Raw genomic sequence first — 27,897 nt, 5'->3', positions numbered from 1 at the left:
GAGATGCACTGCTGGGGGAGACGGTGCAGGTGGAAAAAAACAGGAGCGCTTTAAAACCAAGTATTTGCATCAGAAAAGTAGTACAGACATTAAGATATTCTACTTTAATTTATGATGTATAATTTATAAATTTATGATCTGGATTGTTTTAAAGCTCTGCAGAAGCTAGAACTACTAGGAGTAAAAATCAAACTTATCAAACCTTTGGAATCACTTTCCAATACTCAGCCATACACAAGTTATCCTTCCATGAATATTACATTTGCTTGCTTACTTCAAAGCACATTGGAAAATTTGCTGTTATTCTAAGAAAGCCTCCAAGTATGTTATTTCATATTTTTTGGCTGATTGTACTTGCTACAGACCCCTGCATTTACCCACTGATTTAGCATTAAGGCATTTGTTTCCATTATTCTCTCCAGACTACTCCATGATGCAGCATTTTCCTCTTCCTGTTAAGGCCAATACAGAAGAAAAAAAATGAGTCCTCTTGTATTACCATTTTCACCCCTCCTTCAGGGCCAAGATGAGGTGCCCTAACATATACACAACTACAGTAGACATCCCACCCAGGAAACCACATTTTAAGCCAGTCCAAATAGTAGTCAATCTAGAAATGAGTTTCTGTTCAAAGTCACTCTTGCTCCACCACGTACACTATATACCATGACCTCTTGAAAGCTAATGAGAGTAAAATTGTAGTAAGAGATATTTTATAGAACTGGCATGCATTTCAGGTTTAAATCAGTACTGTACTGACATACAAGAATTTCAGTCCCCATACAGACTGAGATGAACAGCACTTTTATTTATTTCAGTTACAAGAAGAAAGACAAGTAAACCTTACAACCAGCAAGGCAATGAAGGCCTCATGAGCTTAGTGAAAACCATTTCATTATCTAGGCAATGTTATGATTTCTTGAGATCACAAAGAAAGCATACCCCCCTCTTAAACAACTTTTCCTTTTTTCTGTAAGGAAGTTTCCTGTAAGAACAGCACACTGATGTTAACAGAATCAAGAGGGACCACCGATGTACAAAGCCTACATTCACCCTCCCACCCCCCACAAAAGGCTTAAGTGTAGATTTTATTCCAAAAAAGATAACATGCAGTCATGATCACACCTAGAGAAGAGGGGAAAATTAAAGTCTGTTCTGAAATGAAGTCAAATTATTACTTATTAATGAAGTTAAATGAAGATACTTTTTCACATGGCAGTGTACTTCACAGGTAAAGAAAACTCCCCTTATTTTAAGCCAATGCTCATCTGACTTTTGTAGTAAAGAGAAAATAGCTTACATAAAAATCGACCCCCCTACCAAGCGCTCTAGATAAGAACTATGATGTAAGAAAAGTGCTAGAAACATGTGGGAGAAATTACTATACAAAGTGTCAAGTGCAACCCCCCACCCTCGACCCCCTTGCCTAGAATTCAGTGTATTTACTGAAGTACAATAGAAAAGATGGAATTCTGGAGTGGTTGACAGTGGGATACAGTGCTACAGGTTGAACAATATCCACTAAAGGACAACCCCAAGCATGCATGTATCCCACCACAAAAGAAAGATGTGCTTGAGCTTCCCAACCTGCTCATTTCTGCAGTTTGCTCTAGTATCATCTCCTTCCTCATTACCAACTTAATCCTTGCAGTCCTTTGAAGGGACCACTTTAAAAATGTCCATAATTCCGGATTACTTGACAAAAAGATTCACTTGCTATTTTAAAGAGTACAGAGCTGGAAAAAGAAAATCTTACAACTCATGTCTTCTCTTGCTCTTTTAAGTAGTATTGTACCTAGAAAACATGAGGAAGTACCAGACCAAGTACTGTTTCATTGTCCTTCGCTGTTTGAGCAATACAGCAGAGGCAGACCATAACTTCTTCAGTCCATCTCTAGTCGGTCAGTTCTGGTGCATTTCACCTGTGCTTTATGTCAGTTCTCAGTCTCCCTCACTTAAGCGATCAGGGAGACATTTATTACACAGTACTCACAGTAAGTCTCAGAATTACAGGCAGACCTATTAATTCCCCAGGAGTATCCTTTTGGCTCAGTGAAGGCTTTTGAGAACCTTAACTTACATTCATTCTGGAGGCAGCCACCATGATTCCATTTATGCAAAGAGCTATTTGGAGTGGGGCTGTTACCATCTTGAAATTGCAGTTTAAAGGTAACCAGTAACACAAGAGTACTTTCTGTATTTCCAGTGAAGCAGCTGAGAAAAAAAAAATCTGTAAGAAACCATTGCTGCAATTTTATTTTAACAAAAGGGCAGATTTATTCATGTTTACAAACAAGTTTCAAAAACAAAAAGGAGAACACATATGCTACCCACTAACAACCTTTCAAAATGCCAACAGCCCTCATGCTGCATGAAGGATTCTATAGATTAGAAAAAAATCACAGTTCCACTCACAGTTCACCAAGACAGCACTAAACTAACATGATTAGACAAAAACAAAGGACTAAGATTCTGATGTATTTTGATTTAATCCATTTTGCCCGAGATAACAGAAATATTTCAAGCAAGTTCCATCACGTATCGATGTCCTGCATTAAACAATCCTACTAAGTTCTGAACAAAAGTTATTCATTAAGTTTCTCAAAATTTTTAAAAATTAAACAGTTGTTTCAAAACCATTAAGTAGTAAATGTATTTAAGAAACTAATTAGGACAGAGGCCATAACTTCATTAGAACACCACTGCTCATGTTTTTACAAAGCATTAGTGTTATCTATTTGGCTATTAGTAGTAGCAATTTATCTACAATATTTAACAAGGTAAATTGCAGGCAAAATTTAGTACAGTTTCAATAGAAACACCCTTTTCCTGAAAATACAGCAGTATTTGAAGGACTAGTTTTTTTGGTTTTTTTGTTTTTGTTTTTTTCTTCTCTGCATCATTTATAAGGAAGCTTCCCATCTATGAACAGGAACAAAAAAGTATCTACAAACCTTGTAAACAGATCTGTATCATTTATAAACATAAATAATCCAAATTATTAACAGCCAACAGCAGAAATTAAAGTATCAATTCAATGATCCAGGGCCTCCTTGCCCTTCCCAGCTTTCCCCTCAGAAAAGGATCATGATAAACTAAAGCTCTGCTAACACACTGTTCAGGACCATTCTTAGTACAAGAGATGATCCACAGGTCACTTATGCTGAGTTACTGTTTATCTGTCAGAGTTCATTATTACTCCCACCCCCAGAAAAGCACCCTCCAGTCTGGCAGAAAGCTTTTTTTAAAAAAATAAATCTACATTCGTACAAGTGTTTCTTCTGTTGAAGTCCAAGACAAGAATATCATCTTGTCCATCATAATGTGTGAAGAGACCCAGTTTCAATTTCTTTACAATGCAGCTAGTGTGTTAACATTCAGCTTACAATCAGAGTGATGTTTCCAAACTATGTAGTGGGCTCCCTGGGGATGAAGAGGTAGCAGACTTGTTCTTGTCTGTTGTAAGGTGAATTCCACTGTCAACCGCATTGTTATTTCTATTGGGAGAGGGAGGGGGACTAGAGTTGCGTTTTGTTGGAGCATCATCTTCAGCATCAGTATCATCAATAAGGGGAATATGAGGCTCGGAGTCTTCTATTCTAAACTCAGGATGCGTCATAAAATTGTGAATTGAACTTCGCGTCTCAGGTTTCTCTAGCCCCTCGTACAAGGAGCTACGAAATGCATTCACCACTCGGATCTGTAAACAAAGAAAAAATGTTGTTAAAATGCTGCAGATTTACTGATAATGGCATGGTTCTTATGAGTTTGAATCCACAAACAGCTAGACATGAGTGAATCAAATTTGTATGATGCAGTGGAACTTGCAATAAACTGTAAAAAATGAAGAGCATTTCAGTAGAGCACTGCCAGTACACAGTAGGAATAAAAATTGTGAAAGTACTGCAAAAAGCTGAAGGGCCCTAAAAATTCAGACATGGCACTAGAATTGTTTAATTATGTAACATGGGCTAAGCATTTTTCAGAAGTAAGGCCAACAAATATTTACTTATTCACAAATTAAATATATCTCAATGAGTGATTTTTATTGAATATTTGTGTGAGATTGGAGGGAGGGAAGGAGGGGAGAGGCTGAAAATAAGTTAGGGGATAAAAGGGTCACTAATTCTCATGCTAGGAATTAGGATGTCAACTGACTATGAAAAAGCCAAGCAAGTTGTAAGCCAATGTCACAATGAACGAACATTTACAAAGTCATGCAAAAAAAGGATACCGCTGTAACAGCTGTAAATATTCGAGTATATAGCCATTTACCATGCTAGAGAAAGCTCCTTAGTGAATGTGCTTTGGAAACTTAAGACCAGAACTAGGAAATTGAATACTGTATTGTACAGTTTAGTAGCCAGGACAGGTTGTAACTTTGAAGAGAGAACTTAAGTAGCGCCAAGTATGAGAAAAGCAGGATGATCAGCCTTTGCGCGAGTCTTCAATTCACATTGAATTCATGGACAAAATTCCCAGGCTGAGGACTATTTTGTGTCTTTTTGTTGTTAAATATTTTTTGAATAAGAAAGCTAAGCTAACAGAATTCATAAATAAAACTTTCATAGTTAAATTAGATCAAAAAAAATTACAGCTTTGTTTTGCAAATTGTGCTTGTCCAGGCTGACTTGAATTTAAGCCTTCCAAACTATTATTTGAATGATGAAACCAGCTGCCCACACCCCCCCTCTCCCATACCCCATGTTTCCCTGACCAACTAGAGAAATTCAGGATTCATTCTTGAACTGATAAAACAAGTAAGGTGAGGCAGAAGTCATTGACCCATTTGTCCAACACTTTTCCAGAGATAGTTTCCCCCTACTGTTGACTCCCTGCTCAATTCTCAACATCCCTACCCTGAGCATGTCTCCAAAAAAGCAGTGTGAAATAGTGTTAAATAGTAAGCAGCAGAGCAATTCTGTAGTAAACAAGAACTTGCTGTTACAAACAGCTAGTCAAATTTAAAGCTTTTTTTAGTGCATCCAAGATTACTTGTTTCAAACTGAGAAATACATCATGACTAGTGCTCCCAGAGTTCCCTGACAGAAAAAATAAAGTGACTTCCAGGTAAAGGAATGAAGCTGGAAGGTCAGCAGATCAAAAGCAGAGACTTCAAAACAGCTAAGATACACCAGGGAAGTTAACTGTAAACAGAGAAGGGCTTCCCAAAAGCAATGTGTTAAATCAAATTGGTTAAATAGAACCACCACACATGATAAAGTCTTATGTCCTGACTGTGTTCTTTGACCTCTAGAAATAGCACTGTTTTCCCACCTCTGTTCCCTCAGACTACTTGCACAAAGAATTTTACTCCAAAGCTATAATGTCCCCATTTTAATACTACAGGTACATGCTGAGCCCAATTAACCGTGGAGGCAAGCGAAGAGGGCACAGGGGATAAGGGGACACAGGGATGGGGCACGCACTCAAGGGGAAGGATGTAACTACCAGTAAGGGGAGGACAAGAAACAGAGTGAATGTGCTGGAGAAAAGATTACAACAGCAGCTAGTGCTTTACTGTTCATCACATGAAAAAACTGAGCACGCTGCCAAGGCATTGGCGAGTTCTATGAGGTTTAAATAAGTCCAGCCAGCTGCCTAAACTGTCTTGGCACTTACCAAGAAAATTAGCAGTGACAATGCCAGACTGAAAGTTTGCAGTGACTTTATTTGGCATGTTGCATCCCACTGTGCCATTTATGTGGCAAAATGAAATATGAATGTCTCATGGGACTGGTTTTTCATTGCCTACAGATGAGAATTTAGAACATCAGCAGCAATGAAAAACAATTCTGGCTTAAGAGGACAGCTGTAATTATCATGGACTATAAGCATACCCACAATAAAGGCTTGGTTCCCATGCAGAATGCATACCACACAAGTGGACTAGACACTCCAGCAAGACCAGGACCCTCAGAGTCCAACCACAAAGGCAGAAATCAAACTTACAGCGCTTTAAATGGGAAAATCTAGTGTTTTGAAAGCTCTATTTTCAACCACTCAAGATAATTAAACTAGAGGGATAACTATAAATAAATCATGTAACTGAGGTGCAAACAAGACAATTTGTTAAGCGTAATTCATACTGTCATCAGGCCTTCCTCATATTAATACCAGAATAGCAAGGAATGCAGTTGGCACTCCAAATCCTCCTAAACAGATGGCTGCTTAAGAGTTGCAACCTTACTTCATAGGAACTATTTTCCAACAAACAGCTCCAAAAAAGAGACAATAACACATCTGCTTCCCATTAATCCATATTAGTTCTCAAAAGTTGTTCTTCTGGAGGGTGCAGTAGAAGGCTGTAATAGTGAGGATAAAAAAACTAGTTCTCTGCTATGGTAGCTCTGTATCTGCATTGGTCATTTGATGCAATGAGATGCTGCAGTGCCCGGTAGATTCTGCTCAAGTAGCAGCATGGAATGACATTGCTCTCTAGAGAATTCTGAATGTCTAATTAATGTTCTGGAGTGTAGTTAGGGATACAGGTTACTAATTAGCATTTTAACTAGGAGATGCAATCCTGTGCATCCTTAAGTGTTAAATCTATTTTTCATTTTGTGTTCTTGAGGTATGCAAATTTGTGAGCTGAGCTTCTCAGTACTACTGCAAGGTAGGGAAATACCTGTCTCACCAATGGAACAAATACAGAGGTAAATACTTATGCAAGTTCACACATGAATTCTGACCAAGCCCAAAAATAAAAAATAAATTAAAAAAATAAAATCTGAAGAGACCATTTCCCTTAAGACAGCTCCTGAAATTAAGGGTCTTCATCCATCTGGTAATCTGAAAGTTTAAGCAGGGAGGGGAAGGGGGAGCAGCAGCCCTCTCAGAGTTATTTTTAAAAACCTAGGAACTCCCTAGGAAGTTAGAGAAGAAAGTTAAACATGTATTAAGATGGAAAACTGAACAAAGATATTGGCTATCAGTATTCAACTACAACTACTATGCATCTTCTGGTTCCATAGTTTAGGCCTACATCCAAGAGTAAATAAATCTCTAGCCTCTACAGAGAGGAAGGCTGAAACTGAAATGCCACTTAGAGCACAATATAGAGAGGGTAGAATTGAGGTGAGGCAAACTTCTCTTTCACTGACGGCTTATGAACTGCTCCCAGAAGAACCTAGAGAGGAAAAAGAACCCTTCAGATTCGAATGAAAGTTTCACCATTTATTGCTTAAAGCTTTTTTCCTTTTCATATTAGCTAATTCATATTTCTTCTGACTTGTATGCATTTTAGAAGCCTTGTTTCACCACCCAAATCCTGATGTTGAAAAAGTCATTATTCAGTAAATAGGGTCCAAGGAAAGCAGAGATTCTTAAAGTTCCTTACAGGCTACAAAGAAAATGCATTTAGTGCTCAGTGTTCTACCTACATTCATATTTTCAACATACCATTTGCTTTCAAATCAGCTTGCTTACTTAAGTATTGTTTGTGCTGAAGTGCAAGAGATCTATTTTTGTTGACCTGGGTCCATGATTATGCAGCTAATTCACTTATTCAATGCAAGTCACCCTAAGAGGCATATACTCGAAAATTTACAACAGTTTTCCCATTTTATCTTAATAGTCCCTCTGTACACAAATGGATGAAGGCACAGGATGTGCAGGCTCACAGCTTTCGCATTAAAGTCTTTTGTTGAAACTGTTCCACCTGTTCTCAGCCCTCTAAGAAAAAAAAGTCTTGAGGACTCCACTTTGTGGAAGAGCTCTATAAAAGCCTGAACGATGATTTTAAGTACTAAGGAGAAAATGAGAAACGTTAGGTACGTGAATTAGGAAATGTTAATTTCATGCACTTTAGGAACACACACTCACACCCCACAGTAGTAGAAGCAGTAGTAGAGGAAAACACTACATGTGTAGGGGTAGAAATATTTGTTACATCATGGTGCTGGCTGGCGATGGAGGGTTGCCGCCTTAGAGCCCCCTGAATGGTACTTCCACTCTGGAAAGCATTCACTACATCCATCTGCAAGGAATCAGAGATTGTGACAGCTTGCTCAGCAAGAGAGAGAGAGAACAAGAGAAAGGACCATCTCATCTATAACACACAAAAAGTAAAGAAAAAAGGCACTTTTTAAAAACAGAGCAGATACACAGGCAAGAGTCGCATTTAAAGCTGAAGAAAACAGAGGACCCTGAGGGATTACACATCCATCCATACCCCCTTTTGACAGGCTCAGTCACACCAGTTAGAATGGCCACCTTAGTCAGAAATGGAGAGATTTCCCTCATAACACCCACTACATCCTACCTTTTTGAAGGCCATACCTGAGTTTGTATCCTGTTTAGGCCCCTAAACCACAAGATCTGACCACGACGCAATTCTCTCTCAGCATGATCAATCTCCTCTACATCTTCTGCTAGTTCTTCTTCAGGAATCTCTTCCTTTTGTGTTCCATGACCAGCTTCTTTAAGGAATTTCAGACGGCTGGTTGGAATTGTTGAAATCAACTAACAGTGAATGAAATATATAAATCAGGATTATTCTTTTTTTAGCAATAAAAAAAAGGGTAATACCAGTCTTAAGGCTTAACATGATATCCTGCATACAATTAGCAAAGTTGAAAAAACTAATTACATAGACAGGATGAGTGTATCAACGTAAAACAATCACTCCAGCTGAATAGCTGTGAATATACTTACTACCTCAACCAAGGTGTGAAATTAAACTTGGGCTACAAAACAACCTTGCCAGGGACAAAGAATTCCACATTAACATTACTTGAAAATGCCAGGAAGGAGAAGTACTGAAGCTACAAAAGCCATCAGTCCTGTAGATTATACTTGTATCTAGAGCTTTTAGAGTTTCATCAGTTTGATGATCATGATGTGTCACCTCACATGGGGCCTCCATCACCTAAAGTAACCACAATTAATTCAGAAATACAGAAGAGACATTCATTCATTTTTGACCTGCAAGATAATCAATCTATTTGCAAGGTGAGTGATGTTTCCAAAATTGTATGCATCTCAAGCTGTTACTTTGCTACTTGATGTCTAGCAGTTTATGTATATTAAATTAAACAATAGCTACATGTGGTTAAGGGGGGGTCATCTTTTAATACATTATATCTAGGAGATCCAGATCAATTCCAAGACTGCTTTGCTTGATCATCACAAACCTAGACGACCATTTCTGCAGCTGCAGAGGAAAAAAGACTGCTCCAAAAGCAAGATAAACAGCCCTTTATGCTGTAACTGCTACTATGAATGCTCCCAGCTCACCCTTCAGTTTCTATTATTCTCAGAAAATTGAAGCTCTTCAACTTTAATGAGATGCTAGAGCAGCATGAACTGCAGCAGGGAAGCTTTGCCCTTGCAAGACACTTTGGGTCAAAGGTATTTCAAGCCATCTCGATTCTCTTCTAGGCTGCTTTTAAACCTCAGAGTGACTCTATTTGATTTTTTTAAATAATTAATTTTCCAGAGAACCTTGTTAAAAAGCTTAGTCACTTTTAGAATATATGCCTGTGTAGCTATTTACAACTAAAATTCATCCTACCAATTTGATGGTGAAACATGAAGTGTCTTTTACTTAGTGGAAGGAAAGAAACTGTAATGGAAAACTCTTCATGTGGTATGAAAAGTTTAGACAACTATGTCATTAAATAATAGAAAACTCTGTAGCTCTAAAGTTTCACGTAAATAAGCTCGCTGCTTACAAGCACTGTTGTGCATGCAATAGTAATGACACTCTGGGGGGGGAGGGGGAAGGAAATAAAAGTCCAAATGTAATGGCTTAATAGGTGGGAGGACTTTTCAATTATATCACAATTATGCAAATGAAGATTAAAGAGAAAGTTGGTTTGAGTTTTGCTGAATTTCTTGCTACTCCAGGAGGCTCTTAAATCAAGAAAATACTGGCAAGTTTAACAATTCTGATTTTTCAAGAAAACCATTAAGCGCCAAGTTAAAATAAATTTAACATTAGCATGTTCATTGCATCATGTATTCTTACAATGTTTTCTGGTACTCCTATCTGGCTGAAGACATAATTTCATATTTAAAAGGTAACTACAGCTGGTTCTAGTTAAAAATTGCTAAACAAACCAGCCACAGCATCTAGTTATGAAATATAAATAATTGACCAACTCTGAGGAAAGAATATTCACCTAAGGACTTTCTAGCTGTTGAACGAGTCAATTTTAATTAATATTTACTGTTAGGCTCCATATATTCATATAGTCCAGTTGAAAGATCTGAATGCTAAAGATAGTGTATTTGCATTTTCCATTTAAAGTATACTATTGCAAGTAGATATTTGGCATTTTGAAAAATGTTAGTTTACCTGGCCCCAAAGTAGTGTGCCCATGCCCAGGAAAATGGACCACAGCCACTGTTCAATTGAGAGTTCTGAGCAACTGAAAGGCTTTCCACCAAACTGCACAATAACTATCTGTGAAGAACAACATAATTAAACATGCATCAGTGACCTGTTACTAGAAATTTCCCTAATGCTTTAAGATCATGACAGACAGCTCTGCAAGAGGACACAGGATTTCCCGTCTTATTAAGCATACTCTTTCACTGCCTCAGCAGTTTGAGCAAGTTTCCAAACCTAAGCCATAATCTTACGCTTTTCAGTATTTCAAGAACTACCCATTTATTCTTCAAATGTCACACTCATGAAAACCTGTTGACTCTTTAATTTTGCTTGCAGTGTTTTCCCCTTGATTTTGCAATTACAGCATGTATTCGGTGCTACAAATGTACAGTGATTACTTTTGCTATGAACACCCATCGTGGAACTAAGTCGATTCACAAACTTGTATTAATAGAATTCACAGATCCATAAGACATGAAATATCTCAGAAATAATTCTACAGGATATTACTATGTATCACATCAGTGTTAAATATCAGACTTTAAATCACCAAGTGTAGTAAACCTTGGGGGAAGGGGGCAGAGATCTCAAAACCTAAATTAAATGAGGTCCTACTGTCTTAGCTGTAACAACAAGCTGTATGGGCCCTAATGAGCAAGGTGTCTCTCTGCATGGGAATTATATGCGTGAAAGTCTGCCCTGGAGAATCAACAATTCAAAGTAGCAGGGCAGGCATGAAAGGGAGACAGTATTGACCATTAAGTAGGACACCTGCCAGCTGAAAAGGCAAAGAGTATCTCCTGTTATTAACTCAGAATAAAACACTGAAATGACAAATCAGGAGTTGGGAATGCATTCAGTCTGCCAAATTTATAAAGGGAACACAGTGTTGCACAACAATGGTCAATCTGCTGCATATGTAACCCCAAAAACAAGAGTAGCTTTCTGAAGAAGTGTCATCTATAAAAATCTAAACCTGAGAAAGTGCCCTGACTTAATGTGGAGCAGCAGTGCATACATTTCCAATGTCTGAACTGAAATGATTTCCATCAGCTTCATGAATTATCAAGTCTAAGGAGTAGCTTAATGTTTAGGTTATATATCCCAAATAACTTAATCCAAAATGAAAATGGGTATACTGATTTGTTTGTTATTTCTTCTGATTAATTAAAGCAAAGGCTATTTAGAGAGTGAAAACATTTCTTGTAAATGATTTTCTATAGATTCAGTTTTAACTTGGTGTTTCTAAACACCAGCATGTGAACCCATCAACGGAAGATAATTTCATTTGCTTTGTTAGCATATACTGAGTTAACTAACTAGCTTTTATGAATTCCCCTACATGCCCCAACAGAATGTCCCTGGGCATCAGGTTTTTTTCACTTAAAACAGCACCTCTACAATATTTAACAGTAGGTATCACTGATTCCTGTGCCAGTAAGGTAAAAACTGATACTTAAATTTCTAAAGCTTATTCATGTCCTAACCTCATTAAAAAAATACAAGAAATTTTACCTTTTCTGTAATTGTTTAAATGGACTCTCATTCAGATACACAGGCAAATATTATAAGGAAGATTTAGGGGCAAGGGATGAATGAACAGCTGTCACATATAACGTCTTCATATTTTGCCAAGAGACTAGAAGACTAAGATAAAATTGAAGAGCTAGAAAATTCAAAAGGTAACTACAGATACTACATTCCAGCATTACCAATTTTAAAGAGTTCTTACCCGAAAACCCCATCAAGCTGCACTTACAACTAACTTATTGTGTGCTTGACCCTGAAGGTTTTCCACAATGCAGAAATTAGATCTCTGGTGCTAGCTGATTGGCATTTCCCAGGTAAGCAAGTACATCAGTGTACTAAATGCAGTTCCCCCCCCTCTCCAAGAATCTGCTTACCTGCACAACAAACGTCCCCAGCACAATAGAACAGAAGATAGCATTGTTAAAGATTCCTTCAAAAACGTTTCTTTCACCATGAATTTTTCGGGCGTTAATTTCATTAAAAAGCTGCATCATCACGAATGTATTAAATACTATAGTATAATGTTCTGAAGGAGGAGCGTGCAGAGGTGCATTTCTTCCACTATCGATATCAAAAATTTTCTCACCTGTATATAAAAGGCATTTGTGAACAGCTTAATTAGTGTCTTTATACACACACACTACAACAAAAAAATAATTTTAAGATCTCATCTCTCTACAGCATTCAGAATAACTCTGTAAAGCCTCAGTGTTCTTACCAGCAAACAGGAGCGTGAAGACCACTACAAGTTGGTAGAATGCATGACCCAAAATGTTCTTCATCATTGTACGAGAAATCAAAGGTTTGTTTCTACCATAAGGCTTCCTCAGCAGAAGAGCTTCAGTGGGTGGTTCTGTTGCCAGGGCAAGAGAAGCTAATGTGTCCATTATGAGATTTACCCACAGCATCTGCACGGCTTTAAGTGGAGAATCCTATAAAGATAGATACATAAACTCTCCAATAGAAGTGCACAGGTTACAGCTATTAAAGGCATTTATTATACAATATTGGCATGTTCTGAAGAGCATTATGTTCTTTGGTACAATTGAACTGGAAGTTTGAACTCAAATCAATCATGACTTTTTAAAACTTTATTAGCTGGACCCATCCCCCACTGGTACGTACTTGTGTTATGCAAGCTCCTGTGAAAGCAACAATTACTGCTACCACATTGACAGTAAGTTGGAACTGAAGAAATTTGGAGATACTGTCATAGACGTTTCGTCCCCACATAACTGCTTTAACAATACTGGTGAAGTTGTCGTCTGTAAGGATAATATCAGAAGCTTCTTTAGCTACGTCTGTTCCAGCAATACCCTGGTAGAAAAGGAAAAACATTACGAAATATAACAGGATGCACTGAATTCTTATGACAAAAGCTATCATGTCCTTAATCAGCATTCACTTGGATGCACCACGTCTGAAGGACTCCTTTAATGTAAGCATCTAAAAGCCTACTGAAACAAGTTCTACTTGCAAGTTCTGCTCAAGCATGGGAAAATGTAAACTAGCAAACAAAATTAAGTTGTCTTTAAAATAAAGACCATAATATGAATTTGAGAGTTGACAGTAAAGACATATTAAGTTCTCCCGAAGAAATGTTACTGAACCCTGTTCAAGCTGAAGGCCACCAGATGGTGCAGTGCAACAGCTCAGGCTCTGCCCAAATCCATTTGTTGTATGGATTCCAGCAGCAGGCAACACTTGTGCTTGCAACACAGTAGAAAGATAAACATTACCGAAAACCTTTTGCAGAAGGGCATTGGCACTGCACAGTAGAATATGCAATGTCATTGCATAGGCATTGCAATGCAACAAGACATTCTTAAATTTTAAGCACCTCTAGTCTCCTACAGTATCCAAAGTGTTGTGTTCTGTGTAATGACGCTTGAAGACAGCTACTTCAAAGATTTTCTTTTTCTTTTGGCATTCCAAACCCACTAAATCAGTAGCAAATTTAATAATTCTTATTCTTGATATATTATTTTGTCAAGGAAATGAGTCACCTGCATAGCTATTTGTACACCTTAAAAGGTACCTTTAGATATCATATACTGGGTGGTATATTTTAAGTGCTATTTAGATAAGCAGTTGGAGAAGATAGTTCCTTACACGGATGAACACAGCAACTGAAGGAAACATTTAAAACATAAACAAATCTGCCCCTGACAGTGGCAACTACAGCAGGTGTACCATACCAGAGCACAGAATACTTGCTAAGACAAGATTGCTATAGTCTAGAAAACATTTCATATGCAGCTGTCAAATTTTTAAATTATGTTTTTGAAGAAAGCTCCTTGAGAATGATGTGAAATCTCTTTCCCATTTTTTCTCTCAGGAGTAGAATCTGACTCAGTGTTTCTTTTTCTGCATGTGGCATAGGAAGAGTGTGGTCTTCATTTTTTCTTTCCCTTCAAATGCTTTAAGGCTACGGTTACCTGCCAAGACCAAAGTGTACCTATTACATTTAAGGCTGAGGAGGAATCCTGTGACAAAAAGAAGCTTGAGGACTCTGTCCTACCGTGTGTCTTGAAAGAAAGCTGAAACCCACATACTTAAGGCATGAGGCCATCCAGTATTAGCACTTTAAAACCAGGACATGGCTTGGCAGCCACGGGAAAGGGTAGCTGAGAAAGCCATGTAATCTAACGAATCATCCAGACAAGTGCAGATCCTACACTGTCATAAAATTCTGTTGCTTCAGTTGTACTTCAGATGTACTAGATATGGCCTCCAAAGCCATTTTAAACATCAACTGGCAGTCCCTTTCACTATGGTCCCCCTGTACCTATGTATCCTTTAAGGGGAAACAGATGATTAAGCTCATTCCATACTGCATATAAGCTTTGCTCAAAGTCAACACATAGTATGCTATTTACTGCCTAAAGTGACTTTGTTTTATGTTGAAAATGTTTCAGAAATCTTCAGTATTCTGTTCCAATACTTTGCAACAAGGTTTTGAGTAAAAGATTTTTAATTTGCAAGTAATAGGCAATCTGCATTTTTCAAAGTTTTATTCAATGGTGAATGCCACAAGGACATTCACCATTCATATTTATTTTCCATCAAATAAAAACATTATTAGGTTGGAATCTTGACTTAATTGACACAGTTGTATATAAGCCTCATGAAATAAGGTTCTTTAATCTTAAGTGATTTGATAAGTTATTGATAAAATATTGAAGACTGAAAAAAAAAAATCATACCATAGCAAATCCAACATCTGCCTTCTTCAAAGCTGGACCATCGTTAGTACCATCACCAGTTACTGCTACAACTTGCCTCTGGTCAAAGACAGTGCTGTCAATTATACCTAAAATAAAATGCCATAGAAGTGTTACAGTTCTAAATTGAAGCACAGCAAAGACTTAACCTGAAAGAGAAACCCAGTTTTTGTCTTTGTCAGTCATAAAACAAAAACAAACAAACAAAAACAACAGTCACCAAAAAAAGGTCTCATTGGCTCCATTTCTCAAGCAGGAAGAAAAAAATCTGTTGGAAACAACTTCATAGACATTTCTCATGGTTCAGTCCTAATTTTTTTTCCTAGAAGCACAAGAAAAAAAAAATCTAGCTTTACTTAGAAGCTCAGAGAATTTTTACCTACCTTTTACTAGAGTGTGTTTGTCAGTGGGTGAAGATCTTGCAAGAACACGAAGCTTTGGCCAAATTTTATCTATTCGCTCTTGCTCTATCTGCAGAAAGAACATTGGTTGTATTTCACACAGCTAGGAGACAGAATATCTGTTGATCCACTTGATGACACAGTCAGTATGCTTACCTCTCCTTTTTCATTGCGTATTCTCCTGTTAAAGTCTTTGCCCTCTAAGCACAGGAAGTCTTCACCAGGATTCAGAATACCACATTTTAATGCAATAGCACGAGCAGTGTTGATGTTATCACCAGTGACCATACGTACAGTTATGCCTGCACGTTGACACTTTTTTATTGCATCAGGTACCTGTAAGCAAGAAAAAAACCCCACAGGCTCAGAGACTGTACATTAGTTAAATAAATCTAGACACGTGAGTGAAAGGAATCTTTATGGCTCAGTACAGGATAACTGCTATTTTAAAATAAAAACTGTTGTTATGGAATATTTAAAAAAAAAATTAAGTAACAGACCACAATTCTTTTCATAAAAGCCACACAACTGGCAATTCTGGCAAGAGGTTTCGTCTCTGTTTTGTCAGTTCCCCTCCCTTCTGCAATTTTTCAAATACTGCAGTACTCAAAAATACTACAAAAATCTTCATAACATATTAGACTGTACTGAATACTGGCATTTTATTTATGATTATGTGAAATAAACTACAGCTCATACTCCACTGCTTCACCCATGACCTTTACTGTAAAGTGACAATAGTGTAGATCAGCCCTGATTTCCTCGTACATGGGACATTAAAGCTTTCACTATTGAAAAGCCTTACACCTCAACCACAAGCCAAACTCCTTGCCCTCAGTTCTCAGGTGACAAGCTCACCTTCCTCCATCATTCCCTATGAGAAGCTGGTAAAAAGCACAATGGCTAATCTTATCCAAGCCAGAAGTCCTAATATTTCAAGTGGTAAAAACATAACAAGTTGTTTCATTTGCTGAGACCCTGCATAGTAAGCACCTTAAGTTATTACTTTGTACAGAGCTTCAGTAACACAGCATAAGTGACATTAAGTAGTTTTAATCAGCTTTTATAGCTCCATTAACTTTCCCTTCAAGAAATTAGATTTTCATTTATTAACTATGCTTAAGGCATACAATAGCAGTTCAGCTTCTTGTACTCTGCATGATGAAAAACACGAATCCCATGTAACAGAATCACTGCAGCTTAGCTGGTGACCCTACCTCAGGTCTCACAGGATCTTCAATCCCAACAACAGCAATGCATGTCAGACCAGTAATGATATCATTTTCGTTGTCCCACTCCGGCTCAGGCTCCCCTGCTGGGAAGTCTCTGAATGCCAGGCAGATGGTTCTGAGACCTTCAGAAGCCATTGGCTCAATTACAGTTTTCACAATATCATCACGGTCCCTAGGTCTAAATACCTTTGGTTCTCCATTAGCACTCAGTATTTTGAAGCACCTGGAAAGAAAGGTTTAAAGAGTTATCCAATTTTAACCAGAAGTTCAACCCACTCTTTGGCTTATTAGTGAACTCCAATAAGTTTCTATAACCTTTGTTTTTGCTACACACACACAAAAAGCCAGTAGTGGCATCTCTAAGGTAATCTTCTCCATATACCTTATTTCTTCAGTTGCAAAACATACTTTCTGTAGAAAGTTAGCTGAGCCAGTCATCCTAGGATGAAAGTAATGCCCAATGAATTTCACATACAAACATCCCAGAAGTATCCATTTCTCCATTGTACATAAACAGACTGGTGTCTGCACTGGTTGGGTCAGGCAATCCAGTTTCAAGTTTGACAAAATAATCCCACCTTGTTAACAGCAACAGTCTCAGAACTAAGTACACTTTCAGAACATGCACATGCTGCTTAAACAGCTGCAAGCACTAAACTTGCAGCACAATAAACAAACCTCAAGGACTGCTGCCCTTCAGAACAGAAAGGTTTGCAGCCTTTCCCCTACCCCCTGCAATCGAAGTGCAGAGAATTCAGAGAGGATCTGGTATGTGAGACAATGTGAAATATTAAATTAAAACCAGATACTTAAACTGAATAAAATGTTTGTATAAGAGACTAGATGCACCACTATGCACTCTAGCATTTCAATACAGGCTCTCTTAGTTACGTTTCTTCAGTCCAAAGATGCCACTGCTTTCACAGACAGCATATATACTTTACCAATATTGAATATAACACTACAGATGATTTTGAACAAGAAATTTAGTCTTGTTTGTGTGTCCTAGACAAAGTTTTGCCATAAAGTAACACCATTATGCATTAGTTTTACAAATTAGTACTAATACAGCACCAGAAAAAAAAAAAAAACCATTCATGACTTTTATTAAATATCAAGTTCACACCTTGCAGATCTGCAAAGATGACTACTGTTACAGTTAAGTGTTTAGTGCAAGGACTTAGGGAGTTTCCTAAAAGCTTCCACCTCATACAGAAAATTGAAATGAAGCAGTCCCTTAGAGCTTCAAAATTTATGTCATAACTGAAGTTTGAAGTCCATGTGAATTTTCTGATTCTGGTTATCTGTTCAAATGTCAGCAATCATTAAGGATATCTAGTGTTAGCTGCAATCATAAAGCTTGGTGACAAATTCAAACATTCTAAAATGACTAAGTACATGTAAATAAGTTCTATGCAAAGACTGCATTGAAACACTTCAAATATTTGACATAGTGATAAGGAAAAAAAAAAGAAACTGCTCTACTTGCAAAGTTTCTTCTACACTTCTTAGTGACTCATTTATGTCTTATAAATGTTCATGTTTAAGTTTCAGCATTCAAGTGTAGTTATATATGTTATAATAGAGAAGGAGCAGCACAACAGAAAAACCAGGTTACAAGTACTGCATAGGAAGCAGCTTTTGATGGCTAAGTGTTTTTCCTATTCAGTGCATACTCTGAAGTAGTTTCCTATTTGGATTGTATTACAATAATATCCAAGTCAGTCTAGGTTTTCTTGTTCTTTGCCAAATGTCCTTAACATTTATTTTCTTATCTCAGTTATTAAGTCAACCTCATTAATGAGGTTTGCTCAAAAATTTAGCTACACAAAAAAGTACATATTTTAAGTTCCATACCAAGAAGAACAAGAGCTCTTTAAAGACTGACTTTTTGCTCTCAGCACAAAAGTTGAGGAGAAGGAAGATCTAATCTTTTTTCTTTAGTACATTAGTACTTTCCTAGATAATGATTTGGGGAGCTATTAGCAAGCAAAAAAGTAAGTTAAACTGATGAATATAATCTATGTGCCACTCAGACTAAAACCAGTTTGACATTAGAACCAAAATGGGTCTGGCTACCAACAGCTGTTCCTAGAGAACATGATGCATACATGTTTGACGTCTCTCCTCACCTAGTTAGGAGTTACCACAGCTGACTTCACACTTATAAAGGTTTGTCCCAGTGGTGCCTAATCACTCACTAAGCCTAATCTCATTGTAATAAATCCTTTATAGATGGGCAGATGGATAAGGAAGCATTTGCTTTGTCACATTAAAACCCCTCAAGTTGCTCGAACATTCAAGTTCAACCTCCTGTTAAAATGATCAACTTGAACATAAAGTTGCACAGTTTAAGCAGTCATATGCTAAAAGTTATCATTTGTGGAAGGTACAAGCCCTTCCTGGAATTTAGGCATATCAACTGATGGGATTTTACTAGGAGACAGGTGAGCATTTTGACCAACCACACCTAAAAGTAAAATAGTTTAACTCAAGTATGAGACCATCTCTTTTTTTGTGAGGGGTAGGGCTGAAGTAAAGTAACTAAAGTGCTGATGGCCCATCTTTCTGTAGAAAGTCAAACAACTGAAGGAGACAAGCTTCGAAGCTGCAATCACAAGGGTAGGACTGCTGCACTTATCTGTGATTAGAGAGACAAGTATTTCACAGATTATGTCGCAATGCTGTTCAGCATGTCAGTCTCCCCATGTGTCACGACATTTAGCCAGACTTAAGAGATGAATTACAATAGTAGTCGTTCTTACTTTTTAAGAACTATCTCAGAGGCACCTTTACTGAATATCCGGAAACTGCCATCAGAGTTTTTTAACACAGTACTCATCGATTTTCTAACAGAGTTGAAGGTGTACACTTTGTACAAATCCTCTTCTGGTATCTCATTTCTTACATCCTGATAATCACGTTTTAAATCCAAGAGCAATCCCAGCAAGGCACATTCAGTTTTATTTCCAACATGACGTGGTAGGCCACCTTCTTTTTCAGGAGGCTGCAAGAAGAATAAGAACCATCACTGATTAGCTTAACTTATAAACCACTGAAGCACAGCACTTAGAAAACAAGGAAGGACAAGCTTAGTTCTGGGGTGGGGAAGTTTCATTTTTTCAGTAATTACTTTATAAATTCCTATGAGTCACGATCCAAAGTCATACCGCTGCTTTTTTAAAGTAACTTCTGTACCTATTTAGGATCTTTCAGTCCTTCGGAAATCACCCATTAAGTTAGTATCAATCCCAACATGACCTTTCTAAAAGGCATTTTCCATTACTTGAGATATTTATCTGATCAATTGAGTGTAGACCCTGAACAATTATTTTGGATTTTAAAAGTACAGATAAGTTCGCATATACTGACTTTAGCAAGCTTAATGGCATTATTTCTGCTAAATTAAAGTATCCTCTCCTGTAATAATTCTTCAATGACTTAGACTATGATCACATCACCTGTTAGCCTTCTTCTGAACAAACTAAGTCTTTAAGCTTCTTAAGTCTCACTACAAGTTCAGTTTCCCAGGCCATGGCCTATTTAACTGAAAAGAGTTCAGAAACAAGTTTCCAACCCTTTAATACCAGAAAAGGTTTCTTATCTCAACAATGTGGGATATGCACATACTGGTCCTAGAAGTAAAGGAGTATTTCTCTCAAAATATTTGAGTTTATTTAGCTATAACACTGCAGGTTTTTTTGCGGCAAAATAGGGAGAAGCACTTACTCAAACTGATATGTCTCAGGTGGCTAGAGCTGAACTACATTAATCATAAGACAGTGGTCCATTTTCATTGTTCAGAGCTGCAAGATTTTGAATTTGGCTGCACTGAATACTTGCACTTTCAAAATGTTCCCTTTAACATGCAGTTTAAGATGTCCAGTTCTGGGCTCCCCAGTAGGAGAGATATCAACATCCAGGAGTAAGTACATCCATGGCACACAAAGATAATAGAGACTCAAGTACCTGACATATGAGGAGAAGCTGAAAGGGAAGCCTTTCAGTCAGGAGAAGACAACACTCTGGGAGAGAAGCTTTTAAATGCCTGAATAAGGCAGGTGGGTAGAACAATGGCAAAGACTGTCTAGCCGGACTTCCTAGTGGTGCCCAGTGAGAGGACAACAGGCAATGGATACATACTGAAGCTTTTGAAATTCCATTTTAAGATAAGGAAACACCTATCACTCAAAGGGTGATCAAATACTTGATCAGGCTGCCCAAAGGTTGCAAAGGCTCCATACTTCTTGATTCTGAAGCCTGAGTACACATAGTACAGAGCAACGTGCTCTGGACGACCCTGCTTTGATCAGGAGGAGTGGATCAGAGGTTCTCTCAAGAGAAGCCCTCTCTGATTCTGTAAAGCAGACTAACTCTACTGCAGTGGACATAATTCAATTAAAATTGTAGTAATAAGGGACTTGGTCAGTTTACATGCAGCTACCTTTTTCTTGATATAGAAAGAGCTTTAGAAAATACACTGTGAACCTCCTCGCACACTGTAACTCATTAGAATATTTCCATCTTGTTTCAGAGAAATCAAACTTTATGTGCTGCCTCAAGTACTGCTATTGTGGAAATTCTTGCAGAGGTACCATTTTTATTGGCTGATAAGTAGCTTTTGAACTGAGTTTTCACTGCTATTTGTGTACAAAGCATCCATAGTGGAGGCTTCTACAAAACCTTGAAATGCTAATTCATTTACTAAATCCTACTTATTATTTTTACTGCCTTAAAGAATGAAAGTTATACAACATGTTGGAATAACTACAGCAAGGAAGCTATATTTAGAGTTTTAAAAAATAACGCACAAAAAATGTTAAATAATCCACTATTTTAAATGTTTAACAGTTCATTATTCTTTTTATTTCAAAATATTTTGCAAGCTTCAAACAAGATTTTAGCAAATATGTTACAATTCTAAAGCTTACAAACTTATACAACAGCATCTGGAATAAAAATCCTTTAAAATCCTTACCTGTACTTACATTTTTTCATTATATTCTATTTAGTGTACTACTCTTAAATATTTATTGTTTAATGTTTATTTTCAAGTAGCACTTAAAGCCAGCCAAGACACTCTCTAAGTGGGGTAAACAGCCTCACTTACAAAAACAAACAACTGTGAACTTAAAAGGAAATTATCTTGAGATTGTATCTTTGAATTATCAGTTCTAATTGAAATAAGCTATTTTTTCCATTGAGTTTCAAATGAATGGTTGAGCAATTTAGAGCAGGTACGAAATACTTTATGCTGCATTGTGCCACACATTTACACTGAAACTGCTATGTGGCTATCTTTTGAGGAAGTTTTTCAGTTATCTTGATTGGAATGAAGAAATCCACTCACCAGTATTTTGGAAGTATAAGCACAATTAACAGAAATTCCTGTCACAAGATAAGCCATAGTTTTCTCTGGAATAGCTTCTGGTTCTGGAATTTTTTTATAATGTTTTTCATTGATGTAGGCTTGGACCACTGTCATTCTGTTCATAGTCAATGTTCCCGTTTTATCTGAGCAAATAGCTGTTGCATTGCCCATAGTTTCACATGCATCCAGATGTCTCACCAAGTTATTATCTTTCATCATTTTCTAAGGAAATAAAAGCAGTTAACAGCAATCCATGACCATTACTTCAGAAATTCTCATTTATGGAGTCCAGTCTTACACAGCAGTTTCAGAAAATACTCAGTCATGAAGTCATCTGGCATATTGCAGAGGAAGAACTTGCAGCTGCCACTTTCAGTATAGATTCCCTTAAGTCTATTAAATTGCTGTCAACTTAATTTTGAACAAGGTACATAAATACAGCCTGAATCTCCTGAAACTGCATGTCACACTGACTACCGATACCATTCAGACTGTTAGGACCAAACAGGTTATGGTGATATTTAGAAATGGAGGAGAGGTAAGGTTTGAGCTTTACCAGACAAGTTCAGAAAATTTTTATGCTTACAAGAAAAGTCTAACACAGCTTATCTGATCTATCTGACAATCAGATAATACAGATTTCAAAGATCCTAGATTCAGACTTATCAAATACCAACTGGAAGCCTAATGTTTCAACTAAAATACACGCGTTTCATAGGTTAAATATCCCTTTAAATTCTTTTCTTAACAGACTTGTATAGTATTTTCACCTCTAAGAGGAAGATGAAGTTCAAATAATACCACCATAAGGCCACTCCTAGTAAGTGCTGTAAGTTAAGAATTTAGAACACAGCCTAAGCATCCATTGCCTTTACAATTAGATTTTAGATAAATAATCAGTCTCAGCATGATGAAGCAGTAAGAAAATTAAGAACACAAAGAGCTTAAGTTAAAAAACATACTGTGTAATAAACAGAAAGCTAAATGTTTTACACTATCCAGTCTTCAAAAAAACAATCTGGAAGCTTTCGTAGCAGTTGCTTAACACATTAGCTAGGTAGAAGTTCAGATTTACAGAGGCATTTGTTATTTACAAACTCTAAGACATCTATTTATTGTAAACAAATAGTATAATGCTACATACTGAACCCATTCATCTTTAGTTGGTGACAATAGGCGGGCAGTGCTCACTGTTCTTGTTAGTGTGAATTCATTCAAAGATGAAGAAAAGTACTACAGGAGAATTCTCATGCAGCTCACGGAAACATGAAAAGCTTCTTTCCAGTCTGTTATTTATATATGTATATATCTGTGATGCAGCATAACTCAGTTTGCATTAAACAGGTGATCAATACACCCACCTGCCTTTAAAATCTACTTGCCCTCTACCCACTTACCTTAACAGAGTAAGCCAGAGATATAGTGACTGCAAGTGGAAGACCTTCTGGTACTGCCACCACCAAGACTGTAACTCCAATAATGAAGAACTTCACAAAATACTGAATATAAATTGGGGTACATTCAGCAAGCCATGGTCTCTTCTGAACCCAGAAGGTATCAATTACAAAGTATAACACAAGGATAATGACCGTGATTGCAGACATCAACAAACCTTGTTAAAAAGAGAATAAACAGTTTTAAGAAATTATCTCAAATATTTGGCAATACAGACTGGGGATACATGCAGATACTTCTGCCATTATAGAAGATAGTTTAGAACTAAGGTTTTAAACAGGCAAGTCGAAACATTGAGGTAGTTCTCAGAGGTGTTCCAGGCTCCAATGCAAGTATTTCCTCATGTATTTCACCTAGAAATTTCCAGAAATCTTTTTTTCTTCAATTCAATTGAAAAGCATAGAGTTAATTAGTAACAGGACAGACCAATAGGTAAAGTCAATTGACTAAGCAGAGTAAGAAGTGAAAAAATTCAGGAGTCCTTCACCAGTTTTATGCTGACTGATTCAGTAGAGTGCTTCAGTGCGGTCTCAAAGCAGAGGGACAGGAAAATAAATGCATGAAGTAGATGAGTATTAAAGCTGTGTGGGGAACTGCAATGGGTCAAAAGGTACATAAAGGAAAGCAAGACCTCTTGGAAGATATGGGAAAAAAAAATAATGTTTGACAAGGAGAGTACTTTACAGTAAACATATAATGGAATTTGTTAATCTCACTGAAAAATTACCGCTGCCATACACAAGTGCAGAGTGCTACAGCTAAAAGTTCAATTGCTCCATTTCAGGCTGTAACTGTCTAATGATGCAAATGCTAAAGCCAGCCCTTCTTGAGCTGTGGGGGCTGGGCTCCAAATCTTCCTGAAATTCTTCCAGCCTGAATCTTTCATCAATTTTACATGGACCAAAATAAATCCTGAAATATTTGAATTAAACCACTACACACTAGATAATATAGCCTAAAATTTACACTGAACTTCATTGCCGTTTTAGTCTACTTTCAACCTACCAAATATTTTGACAAAGCAGCTGAAAATTAGCTGATAGAAATGTAGGAAGTCAATAAAAATGTTACATATCAGCAAGGCACATGTTAAGTGGAAAATTCTAAGCCTCTGAAAGTACTAGAGATAACCTGGTTAACAGTACCACATTTTCCAAACTTCACTCAACTTACGGTTCTCTTGGTACGTTGCTAAATACTATATCTGACCTAAAAAGGTCTTTCGTAACAGTTGTCAAATGTTATGAAGCTGGAATTTCCTCTCCTAGAAGCTGACACTTGAAAGCCTAAATCTATTTAAATTAAGGAAAAATAAAAGCCATCCACATGACATAGCCTGAGAGGCCATCAGCATACTCAGGCACAATAGCATACTTGCATGCATTAGGATTTTGCACTTAAGTAGTCAGCCTTGAGTGGTTTGATAATTTTATGTCCTTGCAAACTATGCATGTTCCAACATTTTTTAACATGACATCACCATAAGGAGAGTACTGAGACATTGTACCTGCTTTGCCAATCTGAACTGCGAGCTTTGTGAGTTTGCCTTGGAGAACTGACTTTTCCTTCTTTGGCAAGTTTGCTTTCTTCTTGTCTTTCTCATCTCCATCTCCACCATCCTCACTCTTCAGTGGCTGCATTTCCATGGCTGCACCATCCTGAGCTTTAGCTAGAAATTAAGATCAAAAAAAAGTTTAGTCATTGGTGAGTCTCACAAATCAAGGATACCTAAAGAGCTTAATACCCAGCTCCACTAAATATAATAGTACTGAATATTGTCTTGTATCCAAAGAGGCCATATTGCACATGAATATTTAAAGAAGTGTATTGTGTATAGGTGCTTGAATACCAGGTTCAGTGAAGCATTTGCTTTGGGCAGATTCACTTATGCCATCTTTACCATAAGCACTCTGGATCTAAGGATTCAATATGCATTTTTATAGGAAAGTCTGTATTCATCACCTACGCTCTTAGAAAACAGAGACTTGCAAGAAAGAGCACCTGCACTTACCTTTGTTACGGTTTTCAACAGCTCCATCTTGCTTTTTACCTGTCAGAGAGGGGAACAAGTTGTGTTTTAAGCTGGCTGTGCAGAATTCATTATTTTATATATGTTTTTATATAATGACTACATTACTCTGCCAAAACAAGAAACTGCATTAAAAAAAAAGTAAAATGTGTAAGTCAGCTCACAGAAACAGCTCACGTCACTTTTTGGACTTTAGTTTTCCCATACAACACAGCTGCAGTGTTAATCTACCATGGTTAAGTTTGTACAAATTACTGATACTGACACTTATGGCTTGTGAGGAAAGCGTTACAAAAGACACATCTTTCTAGGAAAGATATTTGTGCCAAGTGATTCTGGTGGCCTCCACCTTGCTCTGTTCTTCCAATATGTGCACTAGTATCTGACTACCTCTGTAAATAAACTGCAGGATCTCACTTTGGGAATCAGTGCTTTTGTACAACATTGCAGAAGCCACTGTAGTATAAAATATTCATAAATCCACAGCAAAGCTTAGCAGAGGTACAGCACTGGATTACTGGATCTATGCTAACCCTATTTACACAAACATAAGCATAATGTCTAGGCGACATACCATATATCACTGAGAGAACAGCTCAAGTTCATATAAAATATCATTCCTACCTGTGTTCAGAAATGGAGTTCAACAAGAGATCATAAAGAAGGACAGTGAAATAATGAAAGAATTTAACAAGTGAAATATTAAAGGTAATTAGAAGACCAACACATCATGTGTTGTTTTTTGGGGCTTAGCAAGTGAAAAACTTTACTTCTAAGTAGAGAGAGCAAGGGTTATAATTACTGTTTGTGATAACCTGAAATGAAAGCACAAAATTGAGGAACTTAGAACAAAACCCAGACATTTTTAGTATCACTGGTAATTCACCAAGTCTTTGGCCTTAGGCTATGTAGACTGAAATTTACAAGAGTATTCAGGTAGAAGAAGATCAAATTATCAAGCAGCCTGGTCTGGCATGACATTTAATATGCCCACTACAGTATTGCTGTAGACACAGTCTGATTTCTATACATAAGATTTCTCCCAGCATTCTCACAACAGCTGAACAGAAGAAAAAGCATGTTCACTTTCTCCAGAAGATGACACCTCAGACTTCTTAAGAACTCATCATTGTTTCCTAATCTTGTACTTGTTTTCCCCTAGTTTCCCTCTTCCTCTTACAAGAGTGAAGTTCTACATTTGAGTTACTTCTAACTCCTTGTACATACATTTGCTTTCACTCTGAACCAGGCCGTGCATAGCCAGCTAAATATAGTCCCTTTAATCTCCTTAACATTCACAGAGAAGGTAATTTAGTTTAACCTGAGTTTTATCACGGAGAATCTTATTAGGCACCTAACCTAAGGGAAAGAGGAAGCTGTCTATCTTGGGAGACAAAAAAAAACCCCACAAGTGTTTGGGTCCTAGGATACATCAAAACACTACTTGTCAAAGAGACTTCTGCTTTTACTATTCAATAAAAACTGACAGAGTATTAATAAAAGCTATAGTCCTCTCCATATCTCCCGTAGCAGCTGGTACTGTTGTTTGTTTCCTTCTCCTTCCTCTGTATGGGGAAGAGCACAGGATGCCAACTGTTTCACACTAATGCCTGCAAGCACTGCAGGTCAGCTTTTACTCTTCATTATCACACTTGCGCTTGAAACTAACTTAGAATTTTCAATTCTTCTTGTAACACTTTTTCTAACTTGTGAAGAAACTCACTACTTTTTTTCAAGTTTCAAGAAGGGTCAGAATTGTAAAGTATTTGTGGATTAGGACAAGACAAAAAAAACTTTAGTCCCAATTCCTGCACAGAGCACATATTTTAACAATTGCCTGTTGAGTTTGAAGGGTCCTGAGATCTTTAAACACATTTCTGTATGAATTTTCCATTATTGTCTCATATCTCTCTGATAAAAAATAGTATACTTTGGTTTATATTTATTTTTTTGGTTCTAGTGCCAAGAAGCCGTAGACTCAGTTCCATCCAGAAGACTTCATGACTGTTTCATGAAAAATTTTCACCATGAAGTTCAGTCCTGAACATGCCTTGTGAGCGCTAGTACCAAAACATTACTGCATAACATTTCTAAGCTTTGATTCTCAGGATAAAGGCTAAGGTTAGATAAGTGACCTTATAATAAGGAAGACAGCCCATTTCACTCTTCACAGAAGGGCTCCAAAATATGCTCAGTTACAAGCCTCTCATCCTTCCAAAAATAAAGATTACATGAAAGTGCCACTAGGAATTTGCCTTGCATATATCTCTGAGCATTTAAAATTTCTACTCTGAAGAAAAGAAATGGCAGAAGAAGCTG

The 27,897-nt window shown here is 37.3% G+C and overlaps 1 protein-coding gene across 6 annotated transcripts in view; it reads right to left on the bottom strand.

Annotated features, from left to right (window-relative positions):
- Positions 1-788: 788 nt before the first annotated feature.
- Positions 789-27,897, bottom strand: part of ATP2B1 (ATPase plasma membrane Ca2+ transporting 1) — a 60,855-nt gene continuing 33,746 nt past the window's right edge. For 2 of the 6 annotated variants that reach the window (XM_048301423.1, XM_048301422.1), the window contains exons 7-22: positions 25,561-25,599; positions 25,057-25,218; positions 23,492-23,706; positions 22,074-22,316; positions 19,489-19,730; positions 16,709-16,946; positions 15,648-15,827; positions 15,474-15,561; positions 15,073-15,179; positions 12,992-13,183; positions 12,585-12,798; positions 12,241-12,452; positions 10,301-10,408; positions 8,281-8,463; positions 7,892-8,050; positions 789-3,700 (exon numbers count right to left, since the gene is read on the bottom strand). In XM_048301423.1, the coding sequence (XP_048157380.1) occupies positions 3,389-3,700; positions 7,892-8,050; positions 8,281-8,463; positions 10,301-10,408; positions 12,241-12,452; positions 12,585-12,798; positions 12,992-13,183; positions 15,073-15,179; positions 15,474-15,561; positions 15,648-15,827; positions 16,709-16,946; positions 19,489-19,730; positions 22,074-22,316; positions 23,492-23,706; positions 25,057-25,218; positions 25,561-25,599 (2,894 nt within the window). In that variant the 3' untranslated portion in view covers positions 789-3,388. Of the gene's footprint in view, positions 3,701-7,824; positions 8,051-8,280; positions 8,464-10,300; positions 10,409-12,240; positions 12,453-12,584; positions 12,799-12,991; positions 13,184-15,072; positions 15,180-15,473; positions 15,562-15,647; positions 15,828-16,708; positions 16,947-19,488; positions 19,731-22,073; positions 22,317-23,491; positions 23,707-25,056; positions 25,219-25,560; positions 25,600-27,897 lie in introns of all 6 variants that reach the window. The other 4 variants (XM_048301424.1, XM_048301427.1, XM_048301428.1 and 1 more) reach the window with 4 other exon arrangements.

Source organism: Corvus hawaiiensis, chromosome 4 (genome assembly GCF_020740725.1).
Source record: "Corvus hawaiiensis isolate bCorHaw1 chromosome 4, bCorHaw1.pri.cur, whole genome shotgun sequence".
In the NCBI taxonomy this organism is placed as follows: Eukaryota; Metazoa; Chordata; class Aves; order Passeriformes; family Corvidae; genus Corvus; species Corvus hawaiiensis.
This window is presented reverse-complemented; position numbering and strand designations above follow the sequence as displayed.